At 35.8% G+C, this 24137-nt stretch overlaps 1 protein-coding gene across 7 annotated transcripts in view; it reads left to right on the forward strand.

Moving 5' to 3' along the window:
* The window catches only part of PHKB (phosphorylase kinase regulatory subunit beta), a 70020-nt gene that overhangs the window by 9849 nt on the left and 36034 nt on the right, over positions 1-24137 (forward strand). For all 7 annotated transcript variants that reach the window (XM_077786320.1, XM_077786319.1, XM_077786318.1 and 4 more), the window contains 11 exons: positions 633-771; positions 1420-1519; positions 3223-3330; positions 5232-5312; positions 8808-8923; positions 14823-14886; positions 17486-17581; positions 19176-19373; positions 19952-20009; positions 21898-21975; positions 23870-24028. In XM_077786320.1, the coding sequence (XP_077642446.1) occupies positions 633-771; positions 1420-1519; positions 3223-3330; positions 5232-5312; positions 8808-8923; positions 14823-14886; positions 17486-17581; positions 19176-19373; positions 19952-20009; positions 21898-21975; positions 23870-24028 (1197 nt within the window). The remainder of the gene's footprint in view (positions 1-632; positions 772-1419; positions 1520-3222; positions 3331-5231; positions 5313-8807; positions 8924-14822; positions 14887-17485; positions 17582-19175; positions 19374-19951; positions 20010-21897; positions 21976-23869; positions 24029-24137) is intronic.

Consider the following 24137-nt stretch of genomic DNA (forward strand, 5'->3'; position numbering starts at 1 on the left):
TGTAGCATTCTAGTTATTATATAACCTTAGGAAAAGCAATTTCCAAAATGCAAAATATTGAAGTACAAAAAGAAATAAAGTAATATTTAGTATTTTTTCTAACTCAGTTTTGGCAACCTGAAAATTCCTGTCTTAATCTATTTTCATATCAAGATACTGAGTTAAATAATTGTAGTTGTCCTTTCTCCTTACTCCCCTCTACTTATATAAATACTTATACAATCATCTGGCCTGAGTTAAAAATGTAATTTTTATGAATGTAAGGTTCTGGAGAGTTTAAGCATTTAACTGATTGGGGGACAGTTGACATACTGTAGTCACTTTTTTCTTCTGTTTTCATAGAAAGGAAATTACTGGGTTGCTTTGTAGAAATTCTGTACAAAGTGGGTTGTGCTAGAAAAGAGTCATAGAAATAGTTTTGAATACTGCTGGGTTTTTGTGTAAGAAGGTCTAATTTGTCTGATAAAACAATGTAACGAATTTTGTGTATGTTTTTTCTTACCTTTCTTGCCCTTATTTTATCTTCTGAATGCTCTAACATGTTGTCTACACCTTGATCTGTTCCTGAAAATCTATTTAGAAACTGGAAGAAATATAAATGTTCTTAACAATCTTTTCTTTCTTTCTTCCAGTTAAATCAACATTGCTGGTCCATCAAAGCCCGACTACAGGTCTGTTCCCTACCAAGACTTTTGGGAGTAACCAAAAGGCAAAAGTCCATGATAGCCTTTACTGTGCTGCCTGTGCCTGGGCATTGGCCCTTGCTTACAGGTGAATAACTTCTACACTCGTGTCTCTGCCAGGATACATTCCCTCTTTTATTCAGTTCCCTGGGAAAGTTTTAAAAGATGCAGCTTTATCAAAAATAGATTTGTAAACCCATAGAGAATGGTGCATTTCCAAATCTCAGTAAAAATATTTATGAAGGTGCTAGGTTAAAAATGTCACTCTACTTTTGGTAAGTAAACATGTTTTCATATAATGTAATTGGTGCCAGTATTTATTACAGTGGAATTAATGGATGCTACTAAAAATAGAGGTTCTTCTGGCAAACTGTACTCAGGGGATACTTTTAAATCTAGTAGGAGAGTTCAGGGCATTGGTGGGCTTGTTGCTGGTCCTAAGAATAATTTATTTGCAAGAGACTGGATGCTATAATATCACAAAGAATTTTTTTTTTTAAATTCTTAAATTTTGAAAGAGGAACGCTTGTGTAAGTTGCCAGACAAAACCCCTTTTATTATTTTTATTATTTTTAATGAGAAATGATGACTAGGGATGTAAATATATTGATATGAGTGAGGGCATCACTATGCAACAGCGTTAGTTAAATACTTAATATTCCAAAGCATGAATTCTTTTTTCTTCCCCCCACTAATGCATTTGCAATTTGTTTTATGAGTTATCTCTCTCACCCAGGCGCATTGATGATGACAAGGGAAGGACCCATGAGCTGGAGCATTCTGCCATAAAGTGCATGAGAGGAATTCTCTACTGCTACATGCGCCAGGCCGATAAGGTAAAACTGCGCTGCAGACACAGCACTCGCCTCACTCACAGGGATTCATTAACCTGGGGAAACAAATCCTAAATACACATCAAATCCACAGTGTTGGGGTGCCCCAGCTCAGAACAGCTGCTTCGTTGTTGTTGCAGCATCGTTTTAGGCAGTAGAAGATGTGAGCATTTTGGGTAGGAAAGTGCAGGGTACACTTGAAACTTCTTTGTGTTCATTTTGCAGTTATTTGTCCCATTTAAATATTACACCATTAGTACTTGTGGGGGGTTTTATGTCTTTTTATAGTGATTAAATGAAAATACGTAGAACTACTTTTTGTTAAGGCTGGAGAGTTTTCTTTGCGCTGCTACCTTGGTTATTGTGTTTGCAGTTGTTCTCCTTACCTAGATGATAATTTTGATTTTTTGTTTGGTTTCTTTAGCAGACATTTTCCAGCAATATTTTACTTAATGACATAACTTCATTTCCAAAATGGGCACACATTTCCAAAATGAGTAAGGAAACAGAGCAGTCTACTTATGTTGCAATACAGTTGATTTATTCAGCCCTTAATTCTCTTGTGAATATACTATGAATATTCAGGCCTTCTTAATAAAATTGGGTGTGGTGGATAAATTTTGCATAGTGGTCAGCAGTGGATCTAGAAGTAGTTAAATACTTATATTCCATGTGGTTACTTTAAGTTTCAGTTCACTGATTTTTAACTGTTATTAGAAATAGTTTTCATGAAAGTTCATAGCTTCCCTCACAGCTGAGCACACAAACTGAAATGAGAAGCCCACAGGTATGTAGTATCAGTAACAATAACAATGAGCAAGTATTGTATTGCCACTTTTAGCTATGCTGACCTATATTTTCTGGGGGGGTGGATCTCATATCTTTAAATGATCCTGACCTAAATTAATCTTGTTACATTTGAGCTGTTGTTTTTCTCTTTGATGTGCAGTCGCTTGTTTTGGGGATGAAGAGTACCAGATAAGAATAACAAGCATTAAATTAAGAGAGGTGTCCCACTGCTGGCACACTGCTTGTCTGGTTTTGTTTTCTATAGATGCTTTTCCTACAGTGTAGAAATAAACAGTTTCTGATAGCCAACAGACAGAAGTCAAGCTGGACTTTATTCTGAGAGACTGTGTGTGGCCTCATGTAAAAGATATTTTTTAGTAATGAGTTATATCTGCTTAAGGCGTGACTTGAGCAAATGCTGCTGCTTTTAGCAAAAATGCAGCTGTTGCATTCTATTGCCAATTAACATATTAATCATGACCTGAAGTATATTTAATGTATTTGTGTAGTAGATTCCACAATATAGCACTTGTTTGCTTGTTCTGAGGCATGAGCTGTGTTTCATTGGTAGAGAAGAAAATCTTATGAAAGTAGCATCAGTGTTGAAAACACTGTGAAATGTGGATCAGGTACTGGCAATGATGATTAGAAAATTGTGAAATTTGTTGGAGAGGAAAGCATGACTTGAAGAGTTACAGATTGATTTAATTTAATTACCAGCTATTTGTTAATTAATTGTTCTGAGAAGACGCTTAATTATAAGGCTTACATAGTGGTCAGATCAAGAAATTTTTTTGTTTGGTAATAATAACAATAGTTATAATAATTTAAAATAAGGTATATGGTGAATTTGTGGTTGCCAAACATAGTGAAATTACTGCCTTTGCTTTTATGTTTTGCCTTTCATTCATCTTTAGGTTCAGAAATTTAAACAAGACCCCAAACCATCTGCATGTCTGCATTCTGTGTTCAGTGCACAGACTGGAGATGAGGTCTTTTCACATGAGGAGTATGGTCACCTTCAGGTAACACATGTATATTGTTGTAAATTTAAATTTGGTTGATTTTTTAATAATATTGTCTTCATTCTTCCATAATGCAGCTGTCTCAGTTTGGTTAGATTTATGTTAGATGTGCTGTGTGTTGTAAAATGAGTTAGTTGCTTTTTTCATCTTCTGCTGAAAAGACAGAGTGTTTCGAAACATAACTGAATGGTATGTTTTGGTCAGAAGGTACTGAAATAACTGAGATTGCAGAGGTAGATGGTTGGTTGTTTACAAAGTTGCTTCTTTTTGAAACCAACAGATGGCTGTCAATAAATAATCCTGGCAAAAAAATGTTGTAGTAAGGAAAGTGAAAGATTTAGTGTAATCTTATGGTGGATATTTTCAGTTTAATTTTCCATAATTTGGAGCAATTTTCCTTCATTTAATGTACACTGACAACAGTTAGGAACTGTTCACTGCTTTGCATAGTGGTTCCTAGTCAGACTTATGCATAACTGATTGTTTTATTGTCTCTCATTTTCCAGAGTTTTAATCTTTACTCCTTTTATTTCCCATTCTCTTTACTTTCAGACCCACCTTTGCTTTCATGATCTTGTTATTTTGCATTCCATAAGTCTGCACACATCTTTTAGCTCAGAAATTGCTAGTCAAATTATTCAGAACTGACACAGTGGGTTGATGATTATTTCATTTCATGGTGACAGTATTACTTAAATAGTTTGTACAGTAAATGTGTTGGATTCAGAAAATGCATGTTCTGGGGAAAATGCTTTATGGAGTTATCTTAAGTTAGCATTTTGGACTATGTGAAATTTCCTGAGAAGGCACATGTTTTATCTATAAGAGGAGACAATTTGGGAACCTGGGGAACATTGTATGACAGTTTAAAGTCTGTTTTTTGTGGCAGCTCAACCCTTCCCATAAACACAAATGCACATTCCCATCTGTCATCTGCATACCTCAAAAATTAGAGGGTTTTCAGCTCTGTGGAGACATGAATACAGAGTAACTGAGAGGGCTCAGCTGGGAAACATTGAATATATTATGTAGCCCTTATTGCTGTATTTGGTGCTTTTCAGTTTGTATTAAGACACCGTAGTCAATTGTCTTTAAATATTTATGGATTTTTAGAATTTGGACCTAATTTTTGATCTGCTATGTTCCAGATAAGAATCACTTTTTTTTCTTCTAGATGGTTTCTTTAAATTTCATGTAATGGGATTGTGGTTTCATGCCTCATACTATGATAAACTTAATTTCTCTATTGAAGTTGTACAAATTCTCAAGTGTAGGAAAGTTCTGTAATAAAAATCAAACCAGCAGTTTCCTTTGATTCCTGAGTTGACATTATGATGCTCGTCTGTACAGCTGCTGAAGATAATTACTGTTTACAATAAATGCTGTGTATGGGTACTAAATAATATAGTTTTTCACATATCTGATCATATCTGAATGTTGTAATTCTCCTGTCAGCTGATAATGCCAAAATTCCCACCAGGGCAGAAGTGATTTGCTTTCTAGGTGTGCTGTGCACCATTCAATATACTGCTTGCCTTTCTGGTAACCTACTCACTAAAGTGAGTTATCATATATGTAAACGTGTCATATATGTAACATATATGAAAACAGCTTGTTTTCCTGTGGGTCAAAGCAGTGTGCATAAGGAAGAGCATTTTCTTAGCACAATTTGAAATTAAAAGATTATAAAACATCAGAAATTCTAGAGGACAATGCTTGTTTGTGCCACCTTTTCCTATTGATTGTTTCCACATCATTAGATCCAGGCATTTTTAAGAAGCAGAAGTCTTTTATAGTGGGATCATTTTTGTTAGTGAATTATACCACATTTATTTTTTTTGCATGACTCCAATAAACATAAAGTTAATTATAGTTTCCTTTATGTGTTTTAATTACTCTAGATCAATGCTGTGTCATTATTTCTCCTCTACTTGGTTGAGATGATCTCTTCGGGGCTGCAGATAATCTACAACACAGATGAGGTACAAATTGATTTCCTGTCCTAAAACATGCTTCAAATTGTTTGTTTTTTTTCTGGGTTTTATTTCATTATCTACTGCAAAGTAATTGTTCTGAAAATACACTGTAGGTATTCTATGCTTTGAGTGGAACTCAAAAAAATTAACGGATTGAATGGATAGTGAAATAATAGCTAAAAACATGTTAGGTGTGCAAAGAGTAGATGTAACACAACATTGAAAGTTTTCTAGTTCTCTGCTATTTCTGATAGCTGCAATGTCAAGAATTAAAAGGTCTGTTAGAACATTTAACTACTACTTACATTAACTTCTTAATTAACTAATTAATTAATTAACTCCTACTTATGTTCTCACTTTTCACATTATTTTAAACTCTCAGTTCATCCTGTCCAATGAAAATTCATTATAATAAAGAATGGGGTTAATTTTCAGGGAAGCCACAGGGCTTTCTTCAAACACATATGATTCTGTGGGTGCTAAGAATTTTTGCTATATCTTTAATAGAAAATAAAAGAATTTTATATCATAGTAAGAGATGTTTGTAGAGAGTGTTAACTCTTCTGTAAATAAGATAATAATAGCCTTGGCTTGAGTACAAGTCATATCAGGACAACCTGCTGGCCTGCTCTAAAATGAGGTTATGTTTTGAAACTGGAATGGAAAGCACAGATGTATATACTTTTTTAATTCTTTTTTTCTCCAATTTTCTTAATCTGGATTTGTTTAAATTTACCCTGTTCTGTTTGATAGTTGCTGCTGTATTGCCTTAAAAATGTTCTTGCAGTACTACTATTAAAAAAAAAGACAGATTTTTCCAGTAATAGTGAATTTGCATTATTTTCCTATAACATATATATTCAGTAATCTATTTTTTTACATAATTAGAAAACTAAATTTTGCAACATGTCTTCTTTCTTTCTTAGACCATATGATAGGCCTATATTATTTCCTCTGAACTGCCTTTATATCTGTGAGGAAGCAAATGTATATAATTAAGCATTTAGTTTGCTTGATATATAATTTGTGTTATCCTCCAGATGTTTGCATTTAATTACAGATTCTGCAGAAAAAGTGCATGTTGATAGACTCTCCAGTCAGTGGTTATTCTCCTCTTCCTTGTCCCCTCTAAATCTCTGCACTGTGGAGATTCATACTCAGGTTTTTTTACCACAGACCTGCACTTTCTTTTGAGCTGTGTGTGGCTTCAGCAATTGTCAGAATCTTTGAACACCACCTGATGGTCAAATCTCTGAGGTTTCCCGTGTGTCCAGAGGATGTGGCAGTGGCCGGGTGGCAGTGGCCATGGCTTGGGTGTGGCAGTGGTGAGGTGGCAGTGTCAATGTGGCACTCTGCTGCCCAAACCCACAGCTGGATGTCCCTCCTCCATGCCCCAGGGCAGGTGGGGTTCAGGCCCTTCCCCTTGGAGGAGCAGCACAGGAGGCAGGGGGCTGGCTGCAGGGTGCAGGGGCTGCTGCAGGAGACTGGCTGCAGGCTGCAGAGTGCAGGGAGCTGGCTGCAGGAGACTGGCTGCAGGCTGCAGGAGACTGGCAGCAGAGGGCTGGGTGCTGGCAGATGGGCGCTGTTTGCCAAACTGGCTGTGGGAATGTTTGTGCACAGAGCTCTTGGTTTTAGGGGCAATGCTGCCCCTCCATGGCAGGTGTGGCAGCTGTAACTCTATGGGTGTCAAGAATCTATGGGTGTAACTCTGTCAGTGAGTTACCATCTGCTTTCATCTGTTGGCGGTGGAAAAGTTAATTTAATTGCATCTTTGCATCCCTGCAAAGAGCAGTGTATTACTATGTGAGTGTATGAATGAGAGCAGATAGCCACACATTATCCAGCACCATGAGTATTTGCAGGCATCCATGCTGGGTGTGTACTCTTTATTACACTTCCATCTCCACATGCTCAGTTTTGGATAAATAAGTTTAAGGCACAACCCATAATTTCTGTAAGTGCCATGGCATTGATACTGGTTATAGCATTTACATGCCTGTTATATGAATAATTTGTTCTCTGAAGATTTGGTTTACAACAAGCTATTTGATGGCTTTTTTGATGTAAATCTGCTGTTTGGAAACCCTAGGTAATGTCAGAAAATGTCTGTAATGGACCATTTTTTGCCCTGTGTTCCAAACATCATCACTGGTAAAAAGTAATCCGTAAGGTTATATGTTCTACGTGGTGCTATTTGCTCCTTCCTATAAATTTCAGTTATTGATAGACATGGGAAAAGCTACACTCTTAATATTTGGGTGTTCTGGCTTCATTCAGAGAAAGTCCATTTTAGTACAACCAAATGCTAAATTGCAGGGATGAATGAATATACTGGGCATAGTTGAAGTGACATAGGGTTTTCTTGTATTCTTCATAGGGAAATTTAGCAGAGACATTAAATAGAGACAAGTGTGTCTAGAATTGTAACATTGGTGGTGGACTGGTATCAGCTAAAAGAGTAAATAAAAAATATAAAGAGTAAATCTGAAATAGTAAATTTTTAAAATTTAAAGAGAAATGGAGAAAAAAGACAGAAGAAACGTATACAATCTTTCAGTAAAAGATTTGGGTTTTGCTACATAGCTCATTAAAAAAAAACCAAAACACTTTTTTAGCAAAGTGGATCCTTCTCTGTAGTTCTTCAGTATGGTTGGGTTTATAGCCATTGCAGTATTTTCTTTTCCACAAACCCCTAGAATAATTTGGATGTGGGGGGATGAAATCCCTGCTTTGGAGATGAACCAGTGTAAATCTTGTGCTTCTGGTTACATTTTCTCAAAAGTTCTAACCTGTGGACTCTTTAAAGTGAACTATAAAACTTTTGCTCAATTTCATTTTTCTACAGTCAAGCAACTCCAAATGTCTCTTTCAATAGTGTAAATCAGGAAAAATTATCTGTTTAAATAAGTTCCTAGCTATAGTTGAATACATCTTAAATACCTTAAAATACCCTTCCAGTACTTTGGTATTCAGTTGAAATGTGTTGGTCCAAGAAGAGATTTTAATTATAATAAATTGGTTTAGTGTCTTATTTGTATTTATAAAGGAATGTGTTTGAATCTGCATAAATATATATTATCTAGAGCTTATTTAATAGAACTTTGGCATATCAGTTCTCTTAAAATGAATCAAGAAAAAGCACCAGGATTTCTGTGTTCTAATTTTGTTTTGGTTTCTGATGTTATTAGGATGATTTTTTTTGAAAAGATCAAAATATCACCTTTTAGGAGCTCTTTAAATATGTGTCTTGAATATGAAATCATTTTTATCCCTGCCTTTGCTGCAACTTCTGCATAAATTCACATTGGCATCTCAGTTGGGACAGCTCTTAACATATTGTGATTAAAAACTAGTTTTAAAGAGAATATTTGAACTTGGGAACATCATCCTTTGAGATCAGACAGAAAAGGATGGAAAGAACAGTTACAGGAATAACAAGTTTGTCTTTTGGAAAAAACAGAAAAGATGTGCCTTCATTTCCTTCACTTTTCTTTCCTGTAGGTGTCCTTCATCCAGAATCTGGTGTTTTGTGTGGAGAGAGCCTATCGGGTACCAGATTTTGGTGTCTGGGAAAGAGGCAGCAAATATAACAATGGCAGTCCAGAGCTGCACTCAAGGTAGGAGAGCAAATGTAGCTCTTTTAGCCAAAGCAAGTAAATGATTGAAAAGAATTCATAATGGGGTGAGCTAAAAATAATAATGCATGAAAATACCGTTTGAACTAAATTAGGTTCTCTAAAGACTGAGGGATGTATTTTGGGAAAATGTGAAGATAATTTCATCATGATATGCATGCTGAAATAACCACATGGATGCTTAGCTGTTTAAGTATTCAAATTCCAATAATTATGTGCAGCTGCATGTATATAATTCTGAAACTTGTGCTCAGAACAACTCAGGGTCTTGAGGCATGTGCAATGGGATTGGAATCATATTCAAAAAACTGGTTAGGAATATCCTGCTTTAAACAGGTGTAGAATCATGAGTTTAGATTTTCTCTTCTATGCTATGGTGGGAAGAAGGTGCTGTACACTGGAGAGCAGCCTAGTGCCAAGCTCTTTTCCAGGTTCTTCAGATGCTGCAAGTTCTGAGCCCTGTCAGGGACAGGGAGCAATGCTGGTAGCATTTTAACGCTGCAGGTGTCCTGCTCACCTCAGTGAAATCACTCATGTGCTTTCTGCCTTGAAGGATCAAATCTGTAATCTGACAACTTGATTTTCCTAGTGTTGCTATTGTTTTCTTCACTTTTTGACTTCTGAGGTTTTATTAATCATAAAAATGGATATAGGTTGGATATCTTTGGATTTGAAAAACATTATTGATCATCCTTATTATCAAGGGCTTGCAAGGAATACACATTTTTTACAATCTTCAGTATTGCCAAAGAAAACTGTCTTGTCTTTTGAGAATGAATTATTTTTCTTAGCCCACATGCAAGCATGTATATTTTAACCTATAGATATAATTACGTATCCTTACAGCAATACTCTTAATGTAGGGTTTTTTTCCAGGGTTTTTATAGAACCTTTTTATCAATATGAAAACAAAAACAAACAAACAAAATTCGAGTTGTTATATAATCTGCTTTATGACTGCTGATTTTCTTTTCTCCTACTGTGTCTGTAAAATTGTCAAATGCCAGACTACATGAGCTACATGACTACATAAAGAAACAAATGCTTCTTTCCACATCTCACCTTGTAGAAATGTGCAAAAGGAACACTGAAACTCCAGTGTCTCCTGTTTGCAGCATTCTGGTTATTCAATATGTGAATTTTCTTCAGGGAAAACTGAGCATCTTTTAAACAGATGGAAATGGGCATATTGTTTTGTCTTAATCTAGAATGACATTTATAGGTTGGTTTTTCTAAGTGTAAAGTTTTGTGAGATGGACTGGGCCAATCTAACAGATCATTGAGCTAGCATAATGGGAAGCACGTATTTTGGTCCTAATGCAAGAAGTAGACTTTGGTCATCAGAAACAAGTATTGCCTCTATTTATCATTCTTTGTGTACATGTGGATACTCTCCTTCACTATAGAAAGCTGGTAGGCAATTTCCCTGGGTCTCATAAATCAGGAAAAATGGAAGGGCAACATGCATCAAAAGACATTTTTAGATATTATTGGGGAAAGCCCTGGTTGCACTGAAATATTCTTTATACTTTATGTTCCAATTGTATCTACCAAAGAGAGCTATAAAACCCCTTTTGTTTTAAATTGATGAAGCAATTATGAATATGAGGTCTACTCACAAATTATGTATGTGGGTCTTCTATGAGCCCCAAAGTGCTCTCTTCAGGGTCAGTGTTAAGGATGGTGCACTCCTGACCCTTAAAGTCTGTGATGGAAGTCTCCATACAGGCTGTGTTTGCTTTCAGAATGAGTAGGTAATTCTTGTATTTTATTGAAAGAGGCTTTCTGTTCAAAGAAAATATTATACAGTGTGTGAATAATAGCTGCACATTATGGCCCATGTTAAAAGATGCAGATATTTTAAGCCTTCACAGCCTCGGTATTTTCTCTTAGTACAGCTCCAAACACTTCTGATAAATGATGAATAGCAGAACACTCTGTGGAGCACGTCTTCACTGATGTATGCAAATTGATGTCTTTTATTGGTTCAAAGGCAAGATTTGTACCAGCTTTTATTGTAGTGTGATCCCTTCCCATACAGCTGAACTTGACAAAAATTAATTTGTCCTGTAGCCATTTGATGCAGCTGCTCTGCAGGCATCTGCTGAGTCGCTGTGCAAAGTGCCTCTGACACCTCCCATATGTACCCTGAGAATTAGGAAATTGCCAAAGTGCAGCATCCTCATATTCCAAATCTGGAGCTGCAGGGCCTGGGTCTTGTTCTCCTCTGGAGTATATAGCACATTGCTATAGTGCTGTCCTTGTTCTTTTTTGGCTTATATACTTACAAAATTATTAGTGATGTAGAATTTTTTTTCTCATTTCCTTATTTTTCACGTCTTCTGTGGTGCTTGATGTTCCAGTTGAAATTCAGAGCATTCAGATGGAGGCAAGAAATTGAACAGGAGGAGGATTAAGGGTGGATACACTTCTAGGTGTATTTTGATTTACAATTGCTAAAAATATGCAAATTTTAGTATTTGCCCTTAGGTATTTTACTGAGGGGTTGAATCCAACAATTAAAAATTAATAAGAATTATGGATGTTGTTTAAGTGTGTTCACTAAATCTCTTTTAGCAAGCTGGAAGTGGTTTCTCTAGATTAGTCTCATCTTCCCCTGCCCTAAATATGGCTCAAGGTCAAATGTTACTCAATGGCATCATGTTTGCAAGGCTGCTCTTGATAATCCTTGACACATTAAAATAATTGGCAGCTCCAATAAGGTTTAAGGATTGCACCTGGTAAAGTTCAGTGGGGACATTAAGAAAAAGCCTTTTCATTTGAAGCACAGAGAAGGAAAGAGCAAAATGCTCAAAGCAGAATCTCCGTTCTTGGAGATTTGTGAGACTCATCTAGTATAGGTTGTGGTTTACTTAAATTGGTCTTGGTTTGATATTGGACTTCAAGTGAGGTTTTGTGTTGGCCTAGATGAGTTCCATATGTCCCTTCTGGCCAATGACTTCATGATCCTGTGAAATTTTTAGAGGGAAATTTTAAGAGGGTTTGGTTTTATTTTGGGCCCATCTCCTAGTAAACACCTTTTTATCCAGACAGAGTCCCACAGGTCAGTACAGTTTGTTCATAGTGGCTTAGTGAGTTGAAGAAGGAACACATTTATTAAAATACATTTTGCCATTAATTAATTCTGTTAAGACACACAATTTCTTTTGTTACTAAATTGTAGAGTATGAGGAATGTATTTTCTATACAAAGACACAAGCATAATGTTTATAACAGAACCTCTTTAGCAATTTTCCCAACAGGAAGGCATTAATCAGTAGGAAAGAAACGAGTGTGAAGTGTGATCACAGTCCTGAAGTGTGCTGTGCTGTGATTGTTTGCTCTTGTAAAGGCACACTTGATGCAAAGGCTCTTCACAGACTTCTTTTTTCTTTTAAAGGACTTCCTCCTGTCATTTACTCATAAAACTTTGGATAATCTGAGTAGTACTTGTGTTTGTGCTGATTGAAAATGTTGGGATGTTTATATGGTCACTAGCACATAATTGTGAGAGTAATGAAGTCTCCAAGGGCTTTCAATAACTAGAGGTAGAAAAATGCTGATAAATTACAGTAAATTACTAAATTAGTCTTACTGTAGAATAATGACTGAGTCTGCAAAGTAGAGATGATTTCAAGGAAGGAATACATGTTTGCCTTGAATTTCATTCAAACAGTATCATCCTATTATGTAGACAGATGGAGTAGTTTTATGTTATCTGAATACCAATTGAACATTTATTACTTCTCTATCTTTTAGCAGTAACTTTTTTCTCACTCTGAAAATATATCATGTTGATATTAGGACTGTTACTTGAAAAGAAAATACGAGATTTTAACATGTTATACAGCCTTCAGTGTGCAGGATTGCTCTGATTTTTACCTTCTGTATATGCAGTTTGATAACACTGAATTCCTCTGAAAAGTTCTGTTCTGAGTCATCATACAGATTTATTTGATCAATAGCTAGGTGATAATTAGAATAAAACAATTTTTAGAACAATTACTTTTTTTGTTTTAAGTATTTGAAACAAAGCCAGAAAAATAATTACATTCCCAATTCTTCTGAGTCAGTTTATTTCTTCTTCTCATTCTCCAGCTCTAAAAGCTTTCAGCATCAGAAGACACCAAGCAGAGGCAGCTGCTCAGAGCAGGCTGTGGTTAAGCTGGTCAGCCTTCTCTTGTTGAACAATTAGAATTGAAACCCAGGAGTATTATTTCTGGCAATATTTAAGAAAGGAGTATGGGGGTTTATAAATGATAAAGTGTGAAATCAGTCTAAAGTATTTCTAATATTAGAACCAACACAGGTAAAATAATACTTAAAAAACAAAATTCTGTAACTACATTGAATTATTCAATATTTTCCGTGTAGTCATAATTAGACACCATATTTAAAATATGGATTTGTTAATAATCATTTGAAATTTCATATTTTACAATAATAGATAGTAAAATTCAGTTTATTTAGAGTAAGGTAAAATGTTTGCTTCTATGCCAGCATTCTGCATGGAGTATAGAAAAATAAAGATTAAAGCACAGTCCCTGTTTGCAGATTTCTGCCAATTTAATGTCTATAAATTTTTTGGTGGGGCACTGGATGATGAAGTTGTTTGTCAGCACAGTCACAACTCCTCTGTATAGATGTGGGGGAATTGTTAGTGCTTATTATCTGAATATTTATTATAACTCAGTGTTTCATTAATTAATTTTATAAACAGAGTAAACTAGGCTTTGTTTCAGTGGATGCTCCAAGTCTGTTTTACCAGATTGCTTAAGAGAATGTAAAAGGTGTTTAATGAGCTGGACCTCTGGGGTATTCCCAGCCCTGCACTTGTCTGTCCCCACTGAGAGGCAGAGCTACGGCCTGTCCCTACCTGAGTGTTTGCATTCAACAGAAGTGTCACAAACCTGGGGCTGTTTCACTTTCTTTGTGAACTCTGGCACTGTTGGGAAATAGCTCCTCTAACATTTCACTTTTAGGTGCCCTGTGACCGTAATGTCTGGAATTTTGGAATCAACATGCAAAGAATGTGGTGTTTCATGTGTATGTTAATGCTCTAGTTCCTTACCTCAGTTGAATGGACATAAGTAAAGTTGGCCTATCTATAATTATGTGTTCTTTCAAACTGAGAAAAAGAGAGGAGTGAAACTGAAAGGAGAAGAATGCTTCTTCACTTTTATTTTGTAATAATCACAAGGAAAATATAAAACTACACTTTTTAAATGAAAAGACTTTGTTAAAATGTATATTTTATTTGTACTGTGGCATTTACATAATGATTAATAAATAATTTTAATATAGAATTTTAATTATTAACTTATATAATTACTAGTGATTTTAATCCATAGTGTCTTAAAATGTGAGTGCTAACTTGAAGTCTTGTTGATGGAATTTCTGGGTCATGTTTTCTTTGTGATGGATGTGCCACTATATGGTTGACATACAAAAATCCTTCTGTTGTGAATTCAGATTGATGAGCTCTTTTATTATATTGAAAGCTAGAAATCAGTCTTTTAAAGTTTAATGCTTGAGAGCTGGTTTGAAAAATTGTGCTGAATTAAATCTTTTGTCTCTCTGTTATTAGCGAGGCCTTGAAATGCATAATGCCAATATCTGATAGCAAGGTGAGAACAGAAGCTCTATTGAGATGGTCTCTGACATTTGAAGACAAAATGCTGAGTAGTACTTCAGAGAAAAAAAAACAAACTGCCACCAAAACAACCCCAAATCTGCTGCATCATCATTTTAGTAACATAAAGGTTAAGCATAAAATTCAAATCAAGAAAAGATCATGGTACTGAAAGCTGTCAAGTGTGTGAAATTTTAGCCTGGGCTTCAGTTGTGATACCTCTGGGTTTTTGTTTTGCTTTCTCCTCAGCTCCGTGGGACTGGCCAAAGCAGCTTTAGAAGCAATTAATGGTTTCAATCTCTTTGGAAATCAGGTAACAGAAGTGTTTATTTTCCCTCCTTTTTTGTTAGGAATAATGATTTACAGAGTGGATCAGAGGATATTGAGAAGTATCTAGCACAGTTTTTTAGATTCCAGCTTTAAAGAAAGTTGGTTGCTGCTGTTTCAGGTACAGAATTTATCTGATAAAATTATTAGTGCCCTTTCTATCACATCTTGGGATTTTTCCTTAGAAAAATTCTAAAGTGGTTGTAGCTTAGTCTGAAAAAGAGTTTTGTTGCCAAAATACTTTTTTCCTTCAGAACTGTATCTGTTGCTGACACTAGAATATACCTCCACCTTCAAGCATTACCTTCCTTTTGTCTGCTTCCTTCAGGTGGCTTTTGATGAAGACTTTGAACAAACTGCTTTTCTATAATCCCACTTTTTTACTGTTTTTAATTTCAGTGTGTTGCACATCTATAAAGTCTTTTCTCATCCTTTATGTGGCTTGGCTCAATTAGGGAAGCAAGCCTTTTCTGAGACTTTTTTATCTGCTGTGTATTCATTCCCCTTCTATGTGCATCTTTCTCTTTGGTGCTATACCTAGAGTAGTCTGTAGCTAAAATAAAAGAGTACTCTTCCAAATTAATGGTTTAGAAAATGTATCTATGGAAGAGAGATGCCATACATTTTAAAAGCTGATGTCGTGTTCAGAACTAGGAGGTAGTAAGGATGTTCAGTAATGATCAGACATTGTACATTCATTGTTATTCTTTCAGAAATAACATTTATCTGTAATTTTTACCTTCCCAACAGTTTAAAGCACCAGTAAATGTGGCTGTTAAGGTTTTTTTCAATTTTTTTTCTGAATTCTGAAAAGCATGAATAAATTGCTGAAGCAAGACCCATTTAAATACTTTGTGAGTTTCTTTCCAAGATCAGTAGTTGGCATTAACAGAACCCATTTTGACCTTCAGTCTGTGCAGAGTTTGCCTTTGTGCTTAGCTCCAGCTGTGTTCCCATGGCTTTGAGAAATCCCCTTGAGCCCCTCTAGAGACTTGTTTGTACCTGCAGCTGCACAGGTACAACCTGCAGAAATCACTGCTGGGGGAGCAGTGCTCACAGCAAGAGGAACACATTAAAGGCTGACCTGGGCAGAGTTGTTTGTGTATGAGCTGCATGCCCTCTATTGGGTTGAGCAAAAACAATTTTAATTGTTTTTTTCATAAATCAAGTCTCTGTAAGGTGTTCTTACTTCAGAAGCTTATAGTCTTTAGAGAAGTGAAAAATATTTCATTTGTCAGACAAGATGCTTGTGGGTTTAGAAAATGCAAATGAATCTGCCCCTGAATCCCCAGAGAATCCTTCCCTGCAGCATAGACTTTGGAACTGCACGTGTAGGCAGGTTGTGTTCAGAGTTTGTAGGTGAGTTTTGAGAACTGTGAATAATCAGAATCTGGATTAAGAAGAAAGTTAAAACAATCAAAGTCAATGTGACCATTTGTGTACATTCTTATTGCAGCACTGGTCAGTGTATATCTTGCTAGAATGACTCAGATTGTTTTCCATGAGGACAGTGGAAAAAATTGTTTAGGGTTTTGTTCTCCCTAGTAAAGCAAAAGCTGTGTATTTTTTGGATAACTATATATAATTAGAGTGCAGTAAAGTGTAAGTAAGAACAAAATTCTGGAGAAGCATCTCAGTGGGTAGTGGCACTGGCACACAAAGAAGAATGGTGAGGTATTTATGTAGTAATTTCACTGGAAATTAAAGTTTTTAATCATTAGAACGGTGGGCTCTGGAGCAGTCTTTCTAGGAACGTAGTATACCAAAGAAACTGACTGCTGTTTAGGAGAAATTTGGTGGATTTATGAAAATTTCTGGGATTTATGACCATTAGTGGAATGAATTCACAATGTCTGTGTCTTCCAGTGGGGGAGTGATCCTGAGATTATCAGTTGCAACATATATAGAGATATCTGTTCATTAACAAAGCTGAATTTGCAAGAAGTTACCTACTGATAATAGTTCTAAATGCTATTGATTCTGTTTAAACTCTCTCTCAGCCAGGGGAATTTTCTTTAGTGTTTCAGAAAGTATCAAGAAGTTGACAGAGAAATATAGTGTAAAATTACTGAATTTATTAGGAAGTAGATTTTACCAAGGAGTGGATGTTGATAATGTAGACCTTACAATAACTGAAAAGCAGGCCATTTTTATTTGCTATGAAGGTCCTTTTCCAAAGCAGTACCTGTGCTGAATATCCAATTGTTTGTATTCTAACTGACTTGTAATGAAATATTCAGCATCACTGTTTTGAACATTTCCTGTGTTCACAGGGAAGAACAACTACTCTTTTTTATTCGTCCTTAATACAGGCCTCATTTTTCAAGTGTTAATAGAAGAGTTAATAGCTTGAATGATTCATATAATTACTAATCAGTGAAAAAGCCATCTAATTTTGGCTAGACTTCATTATATTTAAAAACCAAAATATTTTTGACTTGATAATGTGCTGTGTTTTCTGATTAAAATTTTCAGCTACCACACAATGACAGCATAACTAAATTAAACACAGAACCAGTGAGTTTCAGCAGGATGCACTAAGCTTATTCCCTATGCCTTAAACAAATGCAACATTGTGTTCACAGGGCTGCTCTTGGTCTGTCATATTTGTGGATTTTGATGCCCATAACCGGAACAGGCAAACCCTGTGCTCCTTGCTGCCCCGGGAGTCAAGGTCTCATGTAAGTCATTAAAAGAAGTTCACCTCAACAGAGTGTGGAGGAAACGAGTGGATATGAGTTCTTAGTTGTATTGTAGATGTTCTGATCTGCTTGATAAATGTGAAATTTGCTGGGAAGGTGTTACATTTTTGCTTTTTAAGTGTTACTGTGGTGTAGTTGTTTTTCTGAACAGGAATTGCAATGGTGTTCTTTCTTTTTATAATACTTAGATTAAAATGGTAACCTCTTGCTAGCTTTCCAGACAACTTTAAAATAAAATTTGAAATAACTTATTTGCAGCTTTGGGGATTTGTTTTTCTTTTGGCCTAGTTTCCACTACACACTGTCTCTGCACTTTTGAAACCCTTTGTTTTAGCTTTAATTCTTTCTTTTGTTTAGAAAAAAAAGCCTTTAAGCTTGGCTTATCATAAAGTGCTGAATATGAACAATTTCTTGTTGTTATAAACTACCGTTACAAATGTATTTCCTTAGTGAGTAAATCTAAATGACATAAATATAGATTAGTTAAAAAAACATCTATTTCAGTCCCAGCATCAAAGGTAAATTTGGTGTTAGGGAATCAGTAATTTAAAATGAGTGATAATAGGGTTCTGCTTTTTTATTTATTCTGGAATATAATAGCAGTTTTGTTCATGAAACAGGCTATTAATCTTAAACATTAATAGTTTACTTATTGTGTAGAAGAATTATAGCTGAGTTGTACTGCTGGATAATTAAAATAAAAGGCACTGTCAGCTACTTTTTTTATAGTCAAATGGTCTTTTAGAACTCTTGCTGTTTGTTATTTGCGGGAGACTTGAAATATTCCAACAGGAGCTGATTTTATAATTTATTCCATATAAATCTTTGTGTTGTTTTCTACCGATGTTGGGTTTGTGTCAGTCATATTGGTAGAAATTTTAAATAGTTAAATATCTTGACTATATCGGCAGAAAAATTATACTTTTCTGTGTGTTTCTGGAAGCTTACCTGTAGAGGTGATGCACTAGTTAGTAATTTTTCTAGTGTTTTTAATTCATAAGAGACCCACACGGTTCCTGAGAAGGTTTCATATTTTTTCCTGGAATTATCCCCTTATCTTCCTAATTGTAAATCAGATAGGCTTTTTTTGTTCCATCGCCCTAAGAATATTTCTGAAAAAGCTGTTCATAAATTATGATTAATAATGGGTACTTCTCAGCATTGCACCTTTATGCAATACATGTGCTTCTTTTTGAGCATATAGCACTCAAATTTCCTCCAGGAATAATCTGGAGAATGTATTTTAAAAACACACAAAAAAATCCTGAAGCACAAAGTTTTATATGTTTTCAATTGTGCCTGCATATTATCAGCTGCAAAACAGGTGACATTCTGAGTTAAATGTGTTATCTTTTAAATTGTATATCTGCACATTTGGTTGGTTGTTTATCCTGATGCTTCCTAAGAAGTCTTATTTTGCACACTATTTTCCTGTATTAGGACTATGATTTTGATAAGATAATGTTCCAAATGTATATTTCACTTAGTAAGTTAAACACTCTCTGTCTGTGCATCAAATAGTTGTCAGGGATCTAATTAAATTTGTAATGTCCTATTTCTCCCTCTCCTACAGAATACTGATGCAGCTCTTCTGCCATGCCTTAGTTATCCTGGGTTTGCTTTGGATGATGAGGTTCTGTTTGGTCAAACACTAGATAAAATTATTAGGAAGTTGAAAGGCAAATATGGGTTTAAGAGGTTTCTGAGGGACGGGTACAGGACGGCGCTGGAGGACAGGACACGGCGTTACTATAAACCAGCAGAAATCAAGGTACAGCCCTGCCCCACCCTGACACCCCTCCAGCTGCTGCAGTCACTATTGCACTGGGCTTCCTAAAGCCTCCAAGGCAAGGAGATGCCTTCTGTAATTTGCATGTGCAGTTTTCAGAGTCTGCTAAGTCAGCATTGAGTCATTGGGTTGTTTTGTAATGAATGTGCTTTCATTTGCATTTAGGGTACAGTTGATTTCACATAACAAATAAGGAAATTATTTATCATTTCACTTAATTTCACAGATGACTACAGTCTGAGTGTGTGGAAAACAATTTTGCTTTTGATCACAGTATTTATCAGTTAAGGTTATCTAAATGAAAATTTATATTTTGCCCCTTAGTTTCTCTCTGAAAAATGAAAAGTAGATTATTTAAATATTCTGCTTGAGGATGAGCCACAGCATATATAAAGGCACAGTTAAAGTGCCCATAGAATTAAGTGATACTAAATTCGCTAAAATATTTTTGCATTTGTGTTTGTCTTTTGTTGCTAAGAAATTACTCTGCAGGATTATTCAGATACATATTTACTTAAATGAAAATTATGAAACGTCTGATGAATTTTTCTTCTTTGCAGCTTTTTGATGGCATTGAGTGTGAATTTCCTCTTTTTTTTATTTTCATGATAATTGATGGTAAGTATAGCTTTACATTCCTGTTCCTTAAAAGCGTAAGAGAAATGAGCTTTTAGAGGAAAGATACAAAATTATTTTTCTGTCCGGCCAAAATAAACCATAATGCAGTGACACAAAATATCTCATTGAGAGGTCTGCCTCCTGGGTTACAAAACCCCAAGCATCTCAACCCTCTATATTTCAGCATTTCTAATGTGAACTTTTTTTAGAATATAACTTAGTAAGGGTTTGTTAAAAGCCTCAGTCTGTGGCATTGTCCTGCATTGCCTTTTAAGCCTGAAAAACTTTCAGATGTATCAGAACTTAGCAGCAGCACAGGAAAGAAAAAAGGGAGGGAGAATAAACTGCCACACTCAGTGTGAACCAGGGCTTCTCAAGTTGAGCATTGTGTGGCAATTGAATCAGAATTCAGAAGGGAAGGGGAACCAGGAAAGGTTTTGTTTCCTTCCTTCGTGGTCAGTCTGATTGAATAATAAAACAAAATTTAATAATCAAAACAAAGCCAACAAAAATGACATTACCTCAGTCTTGATGTGAGGACAGGAGACACACCAAAGTTCAAGGGGTGATCTCAGGATGGAAGCTAGAACTTGCATAGAACAGAAGTCTGAATAAGGACATGAGTAGGGTTACAATTGTCAAAAATAGTTTTAAATGGATTAAAATCTGTCCATCTTTTCTTTCTCCTGTAGCACATTGAATAGTTTTCAGATAAAGACAGTGAGGGGCACAGAAATCTGCCATCAGCCCCAACTCCTCTGCGGCCACCCACAGATTAAAATACTGTGTTTGAAGATATAATAAGGTTTCACAACTGGTATTTCTAAAGAAATGTTTGACATTTTTCAAAGAGTGAGGCCCAAAACTGAGGAGAAAAGCACTGACATTTAATGCTGCCCACTTGCAGTTTTGAGAACAAAAAGATGGTAATCTTCAACTGAGGCTAACAAAAGAACAGAATAAGCATTTTATGCTTCTTGTATCCAAAAAGCCCTAAAAATTACATACTGTGCACATACTGTCCTTGTCCTTTTTGCCTGGACCACACTTTTAGGAAATAGAACAATTCTGTTAGTAGATTTTGTGCAAATATCTCCAAATCCACAAGTTTCCTTAATGCAAAGTCTGAAGTGTATACACAGCAATGGCAAGAAGTTAAGGATGTGGGAGGAGCAGAGGTTGCTGCTATGTCAGGAGTATCCTTGAGTGTTTTGAAATGCTCAGTGTGTCACTTGAAACGCACCTTTGTGTGCAAACTTTGATTGCATTTGTGTCTCTTAACTGTAAATATTTCTGTATATGTACTCAGGAAGATTTGAAAATGTGGTGAGCAATACTAGTCAAGCTTTGGGTTTGGATGGAGTGTTGAAGAGTCATGGAAAGAAAAAAAAATTGGTGGTTGAAGAAGGGTGTATTAATATAAGATGTATAATGCCAAGTTTTCATCTAGCTCATTCCCTATTGAATATTAAAAAATATTCTACTTTAAAACATCACCTTGCTTGTCAAATAGATCAGTTTTTTCTCTGATGAACATAAATGGGTTTTCTATTGTTAATATATATTTTCATTTAAGAACTTTCCATGAACTGAACATTACTCATGTTAATATTCATCAGATATGTCTTGGAAAGTTCTGCTAGAACAACTTTTAAAGGACTGGTAGTGCTACATATACCTGTGTCTCCCCAAAAGCAGCATGAGGGAGTTGACTGTTTTGATCTACAGCTCAGTCTTTTCTTTTTCATTATCTATTTAGTGTGTAGGCACTTAATATTTAGTTTTGAAAAGTAAACACTGGATTTTTTTTTCTTTCTCTTTTATGAACCTTGAGGTCATGGAAAAATTATTTCTTCCATTGAATCAATTATTTTTTGGTTATTTTTAGGCATTTTTAGAGGAAACCCTACACAAGTAAAGGAGTATCAGGATCTCTTGGACCCTTTGCTTCAATATACATCTGAAGGTATTATCTGAAAATTGTTCTTCTGAAACAATTGTAGCTTTTTATTGACCTGAAATTGTAAAAATCCTGACATTCCTATTAATGTATTAATTACTTTCCTAATGTATATTGTGGTCAGAGCAAATGAGATGTAAGAACATCAACATTTTTTTGATGTAAGAACATCATTTTTTCCTGGTGAAAAAATACTAATTCTAAAATAACCTCTTTTCTGTAGATACATTGCATCATAAACTGTGATAATAAAAGTAACATTTTTCCAGAAAAATGTTACTTTTATTATCACAATTTATGCGATCTTAAAGTAAGATTTACACTGTGCCCACTGGTTCCTCTCCTTCTTCACCTCTGCTTCATTGTTTACTAAGTTTCACTTCTACTTTTCAGGCAAATATTAACAAATATTCACTACCAGCAGTCAGGTTGTTTTGATGTCCCACCTGTACCCAGTTGAGAATTACTCTCATCATTCATTGTCACTTAATTTTGCAGGCTTTAAAAAATAATTTGGTATATGCATATGGAATCGCTTCTAGCTTAGAGCTGGGAAAGTGGCTACATAATCAATTTATTATAAATGTGCTCTTATTTAAATTTGGAACTTCAGAATTTTTTTGCTACTGCAGACAAGGCTAGTGGTGGCCTACAGGCACAGCCATCCAAAATTCAGTCAAAAAAAGAAAAAGGCCATAAGTTTGAGTAGGAGGAAAAGAAATGGCCTGAGAACAGAACAATCCAATTTTAAAACTCAGCATTTTAGTCACCTGTTCTTACATCTGTGGTACAGTTACACAAGTGCCTGCAGAATATGCCTTGTTCTTTAAACTTTTTGAAGTGAACTAATTTCTGTAAGGCAGTTAAACATTCCCATACCAAATTTGTATTATGTAGCATTTTTTTCTTGCTGGTTGTGTCTTTTTTCTGATTAATAATGAGTATGTGAAGGTTCATGGACACTAAATTAATCTTGTGGTTCCTTTTGTTGCATGTCATCACAAATGTCACATTTTAAAATTTCTGGGCGTGTTTTGGTGCCTTATTCATTTGAACCTAATATCTCTAATAACTGTTGCTTTTCCATTTTTTCTCTGCTTCTTCCCAGTAATTTGGGTTTTTTTCTAGGCAAATAGTAAGACACTACAACTTTATTCTGTTTATCACCTGTTCTTCATCCAAGTTAGTTCAAGAGTAGAGCAATATTAAGGTGGAATTTAATTATGCAGGAAGCATCTTAATTTGCTTTTCAATTTCCTATAATTAGGTCAGTAATTTGTAATCATGTCTCTAAATTCCTGATGCATGTCCACTTAAAAAGTTCTGAAATAAAGTTTACAATGATCAGCAATACCTGGGGCATAATTCTAGATATAAGGTATGTATCTTCTAGTAGAGAAGTTATGCCATTTTGTTTCATGATGTTTCAAGATTCAAGTGCACATTTTAAACATTTGATAAATAAAATTATCCAAAACCAAGTTGACTCTTTTTGAGGAGGAATTTTAGTTAGAAAGAGTTGTCTGATATTGAGCCTGTGTTAACTGGGGGGCACCACACCCTGAGTGTTTCACTGGGACCCAGCTTTCATGGCTTTTGGTTAAGGCTTCTTAACTGAACTGCATTTTCCTCCAGGTGACTACTGTTATTTTTAGTTTGCACAGAAGGTGCTGCACAGACAACATACCTGTTCTGGGAAGAAATTCTGAGGAAATGTCTGCTGAAATACAAAATAGTTTAACACTGCCCTGGCACTGAGATAACAACGAACGGCAGTCTCTGTTCAGAATGTTACTGGGGTGCAGTATTTCCTGGTCTGGATCCACTTCAGCTTTATTAGGACACTCCAATCAAGTGAGGGCAGTGATACTTACTCTCTGGCTGTGCTTGCTGTCCCCAGGCTGCCCTGTTGTCCCCAAGTATTACTACGTGCCTGCTGACTTTGTGGAGCTGGAGAAGAGGAGCCCGGGCAGCCAGCGGCGGTTCCCCAGTAACAACGGGCGGGATGGGAAGCTGTTCCTTTGGGGCCAGGCCATGTACATCATTGCCAAGCTGCTGGGTGAGAGCTGGGCCCCTGCAGCTTCTGTCCTGACCGTGTTCCTCCTGAATCCAAACCAGCATTGCCTTGAGTTTGGAATGGGCCTTGAGGGGCCTGTGCGTCCTCTGCT

Source organism: Lonchura striata, chromosome 13 (genome assembly GCF_046129695.1).
Source record: "Lonchura striata isolate bLonStr1 chromosome 13, bLonStr1.mat, whole genome shotgun sequence".
Lineage (NCBI taxonomy): Eukaryota > Metazoa > Chordata > Aves > Passeriformes > Estrildidae > Lonchura > Lonchura striata.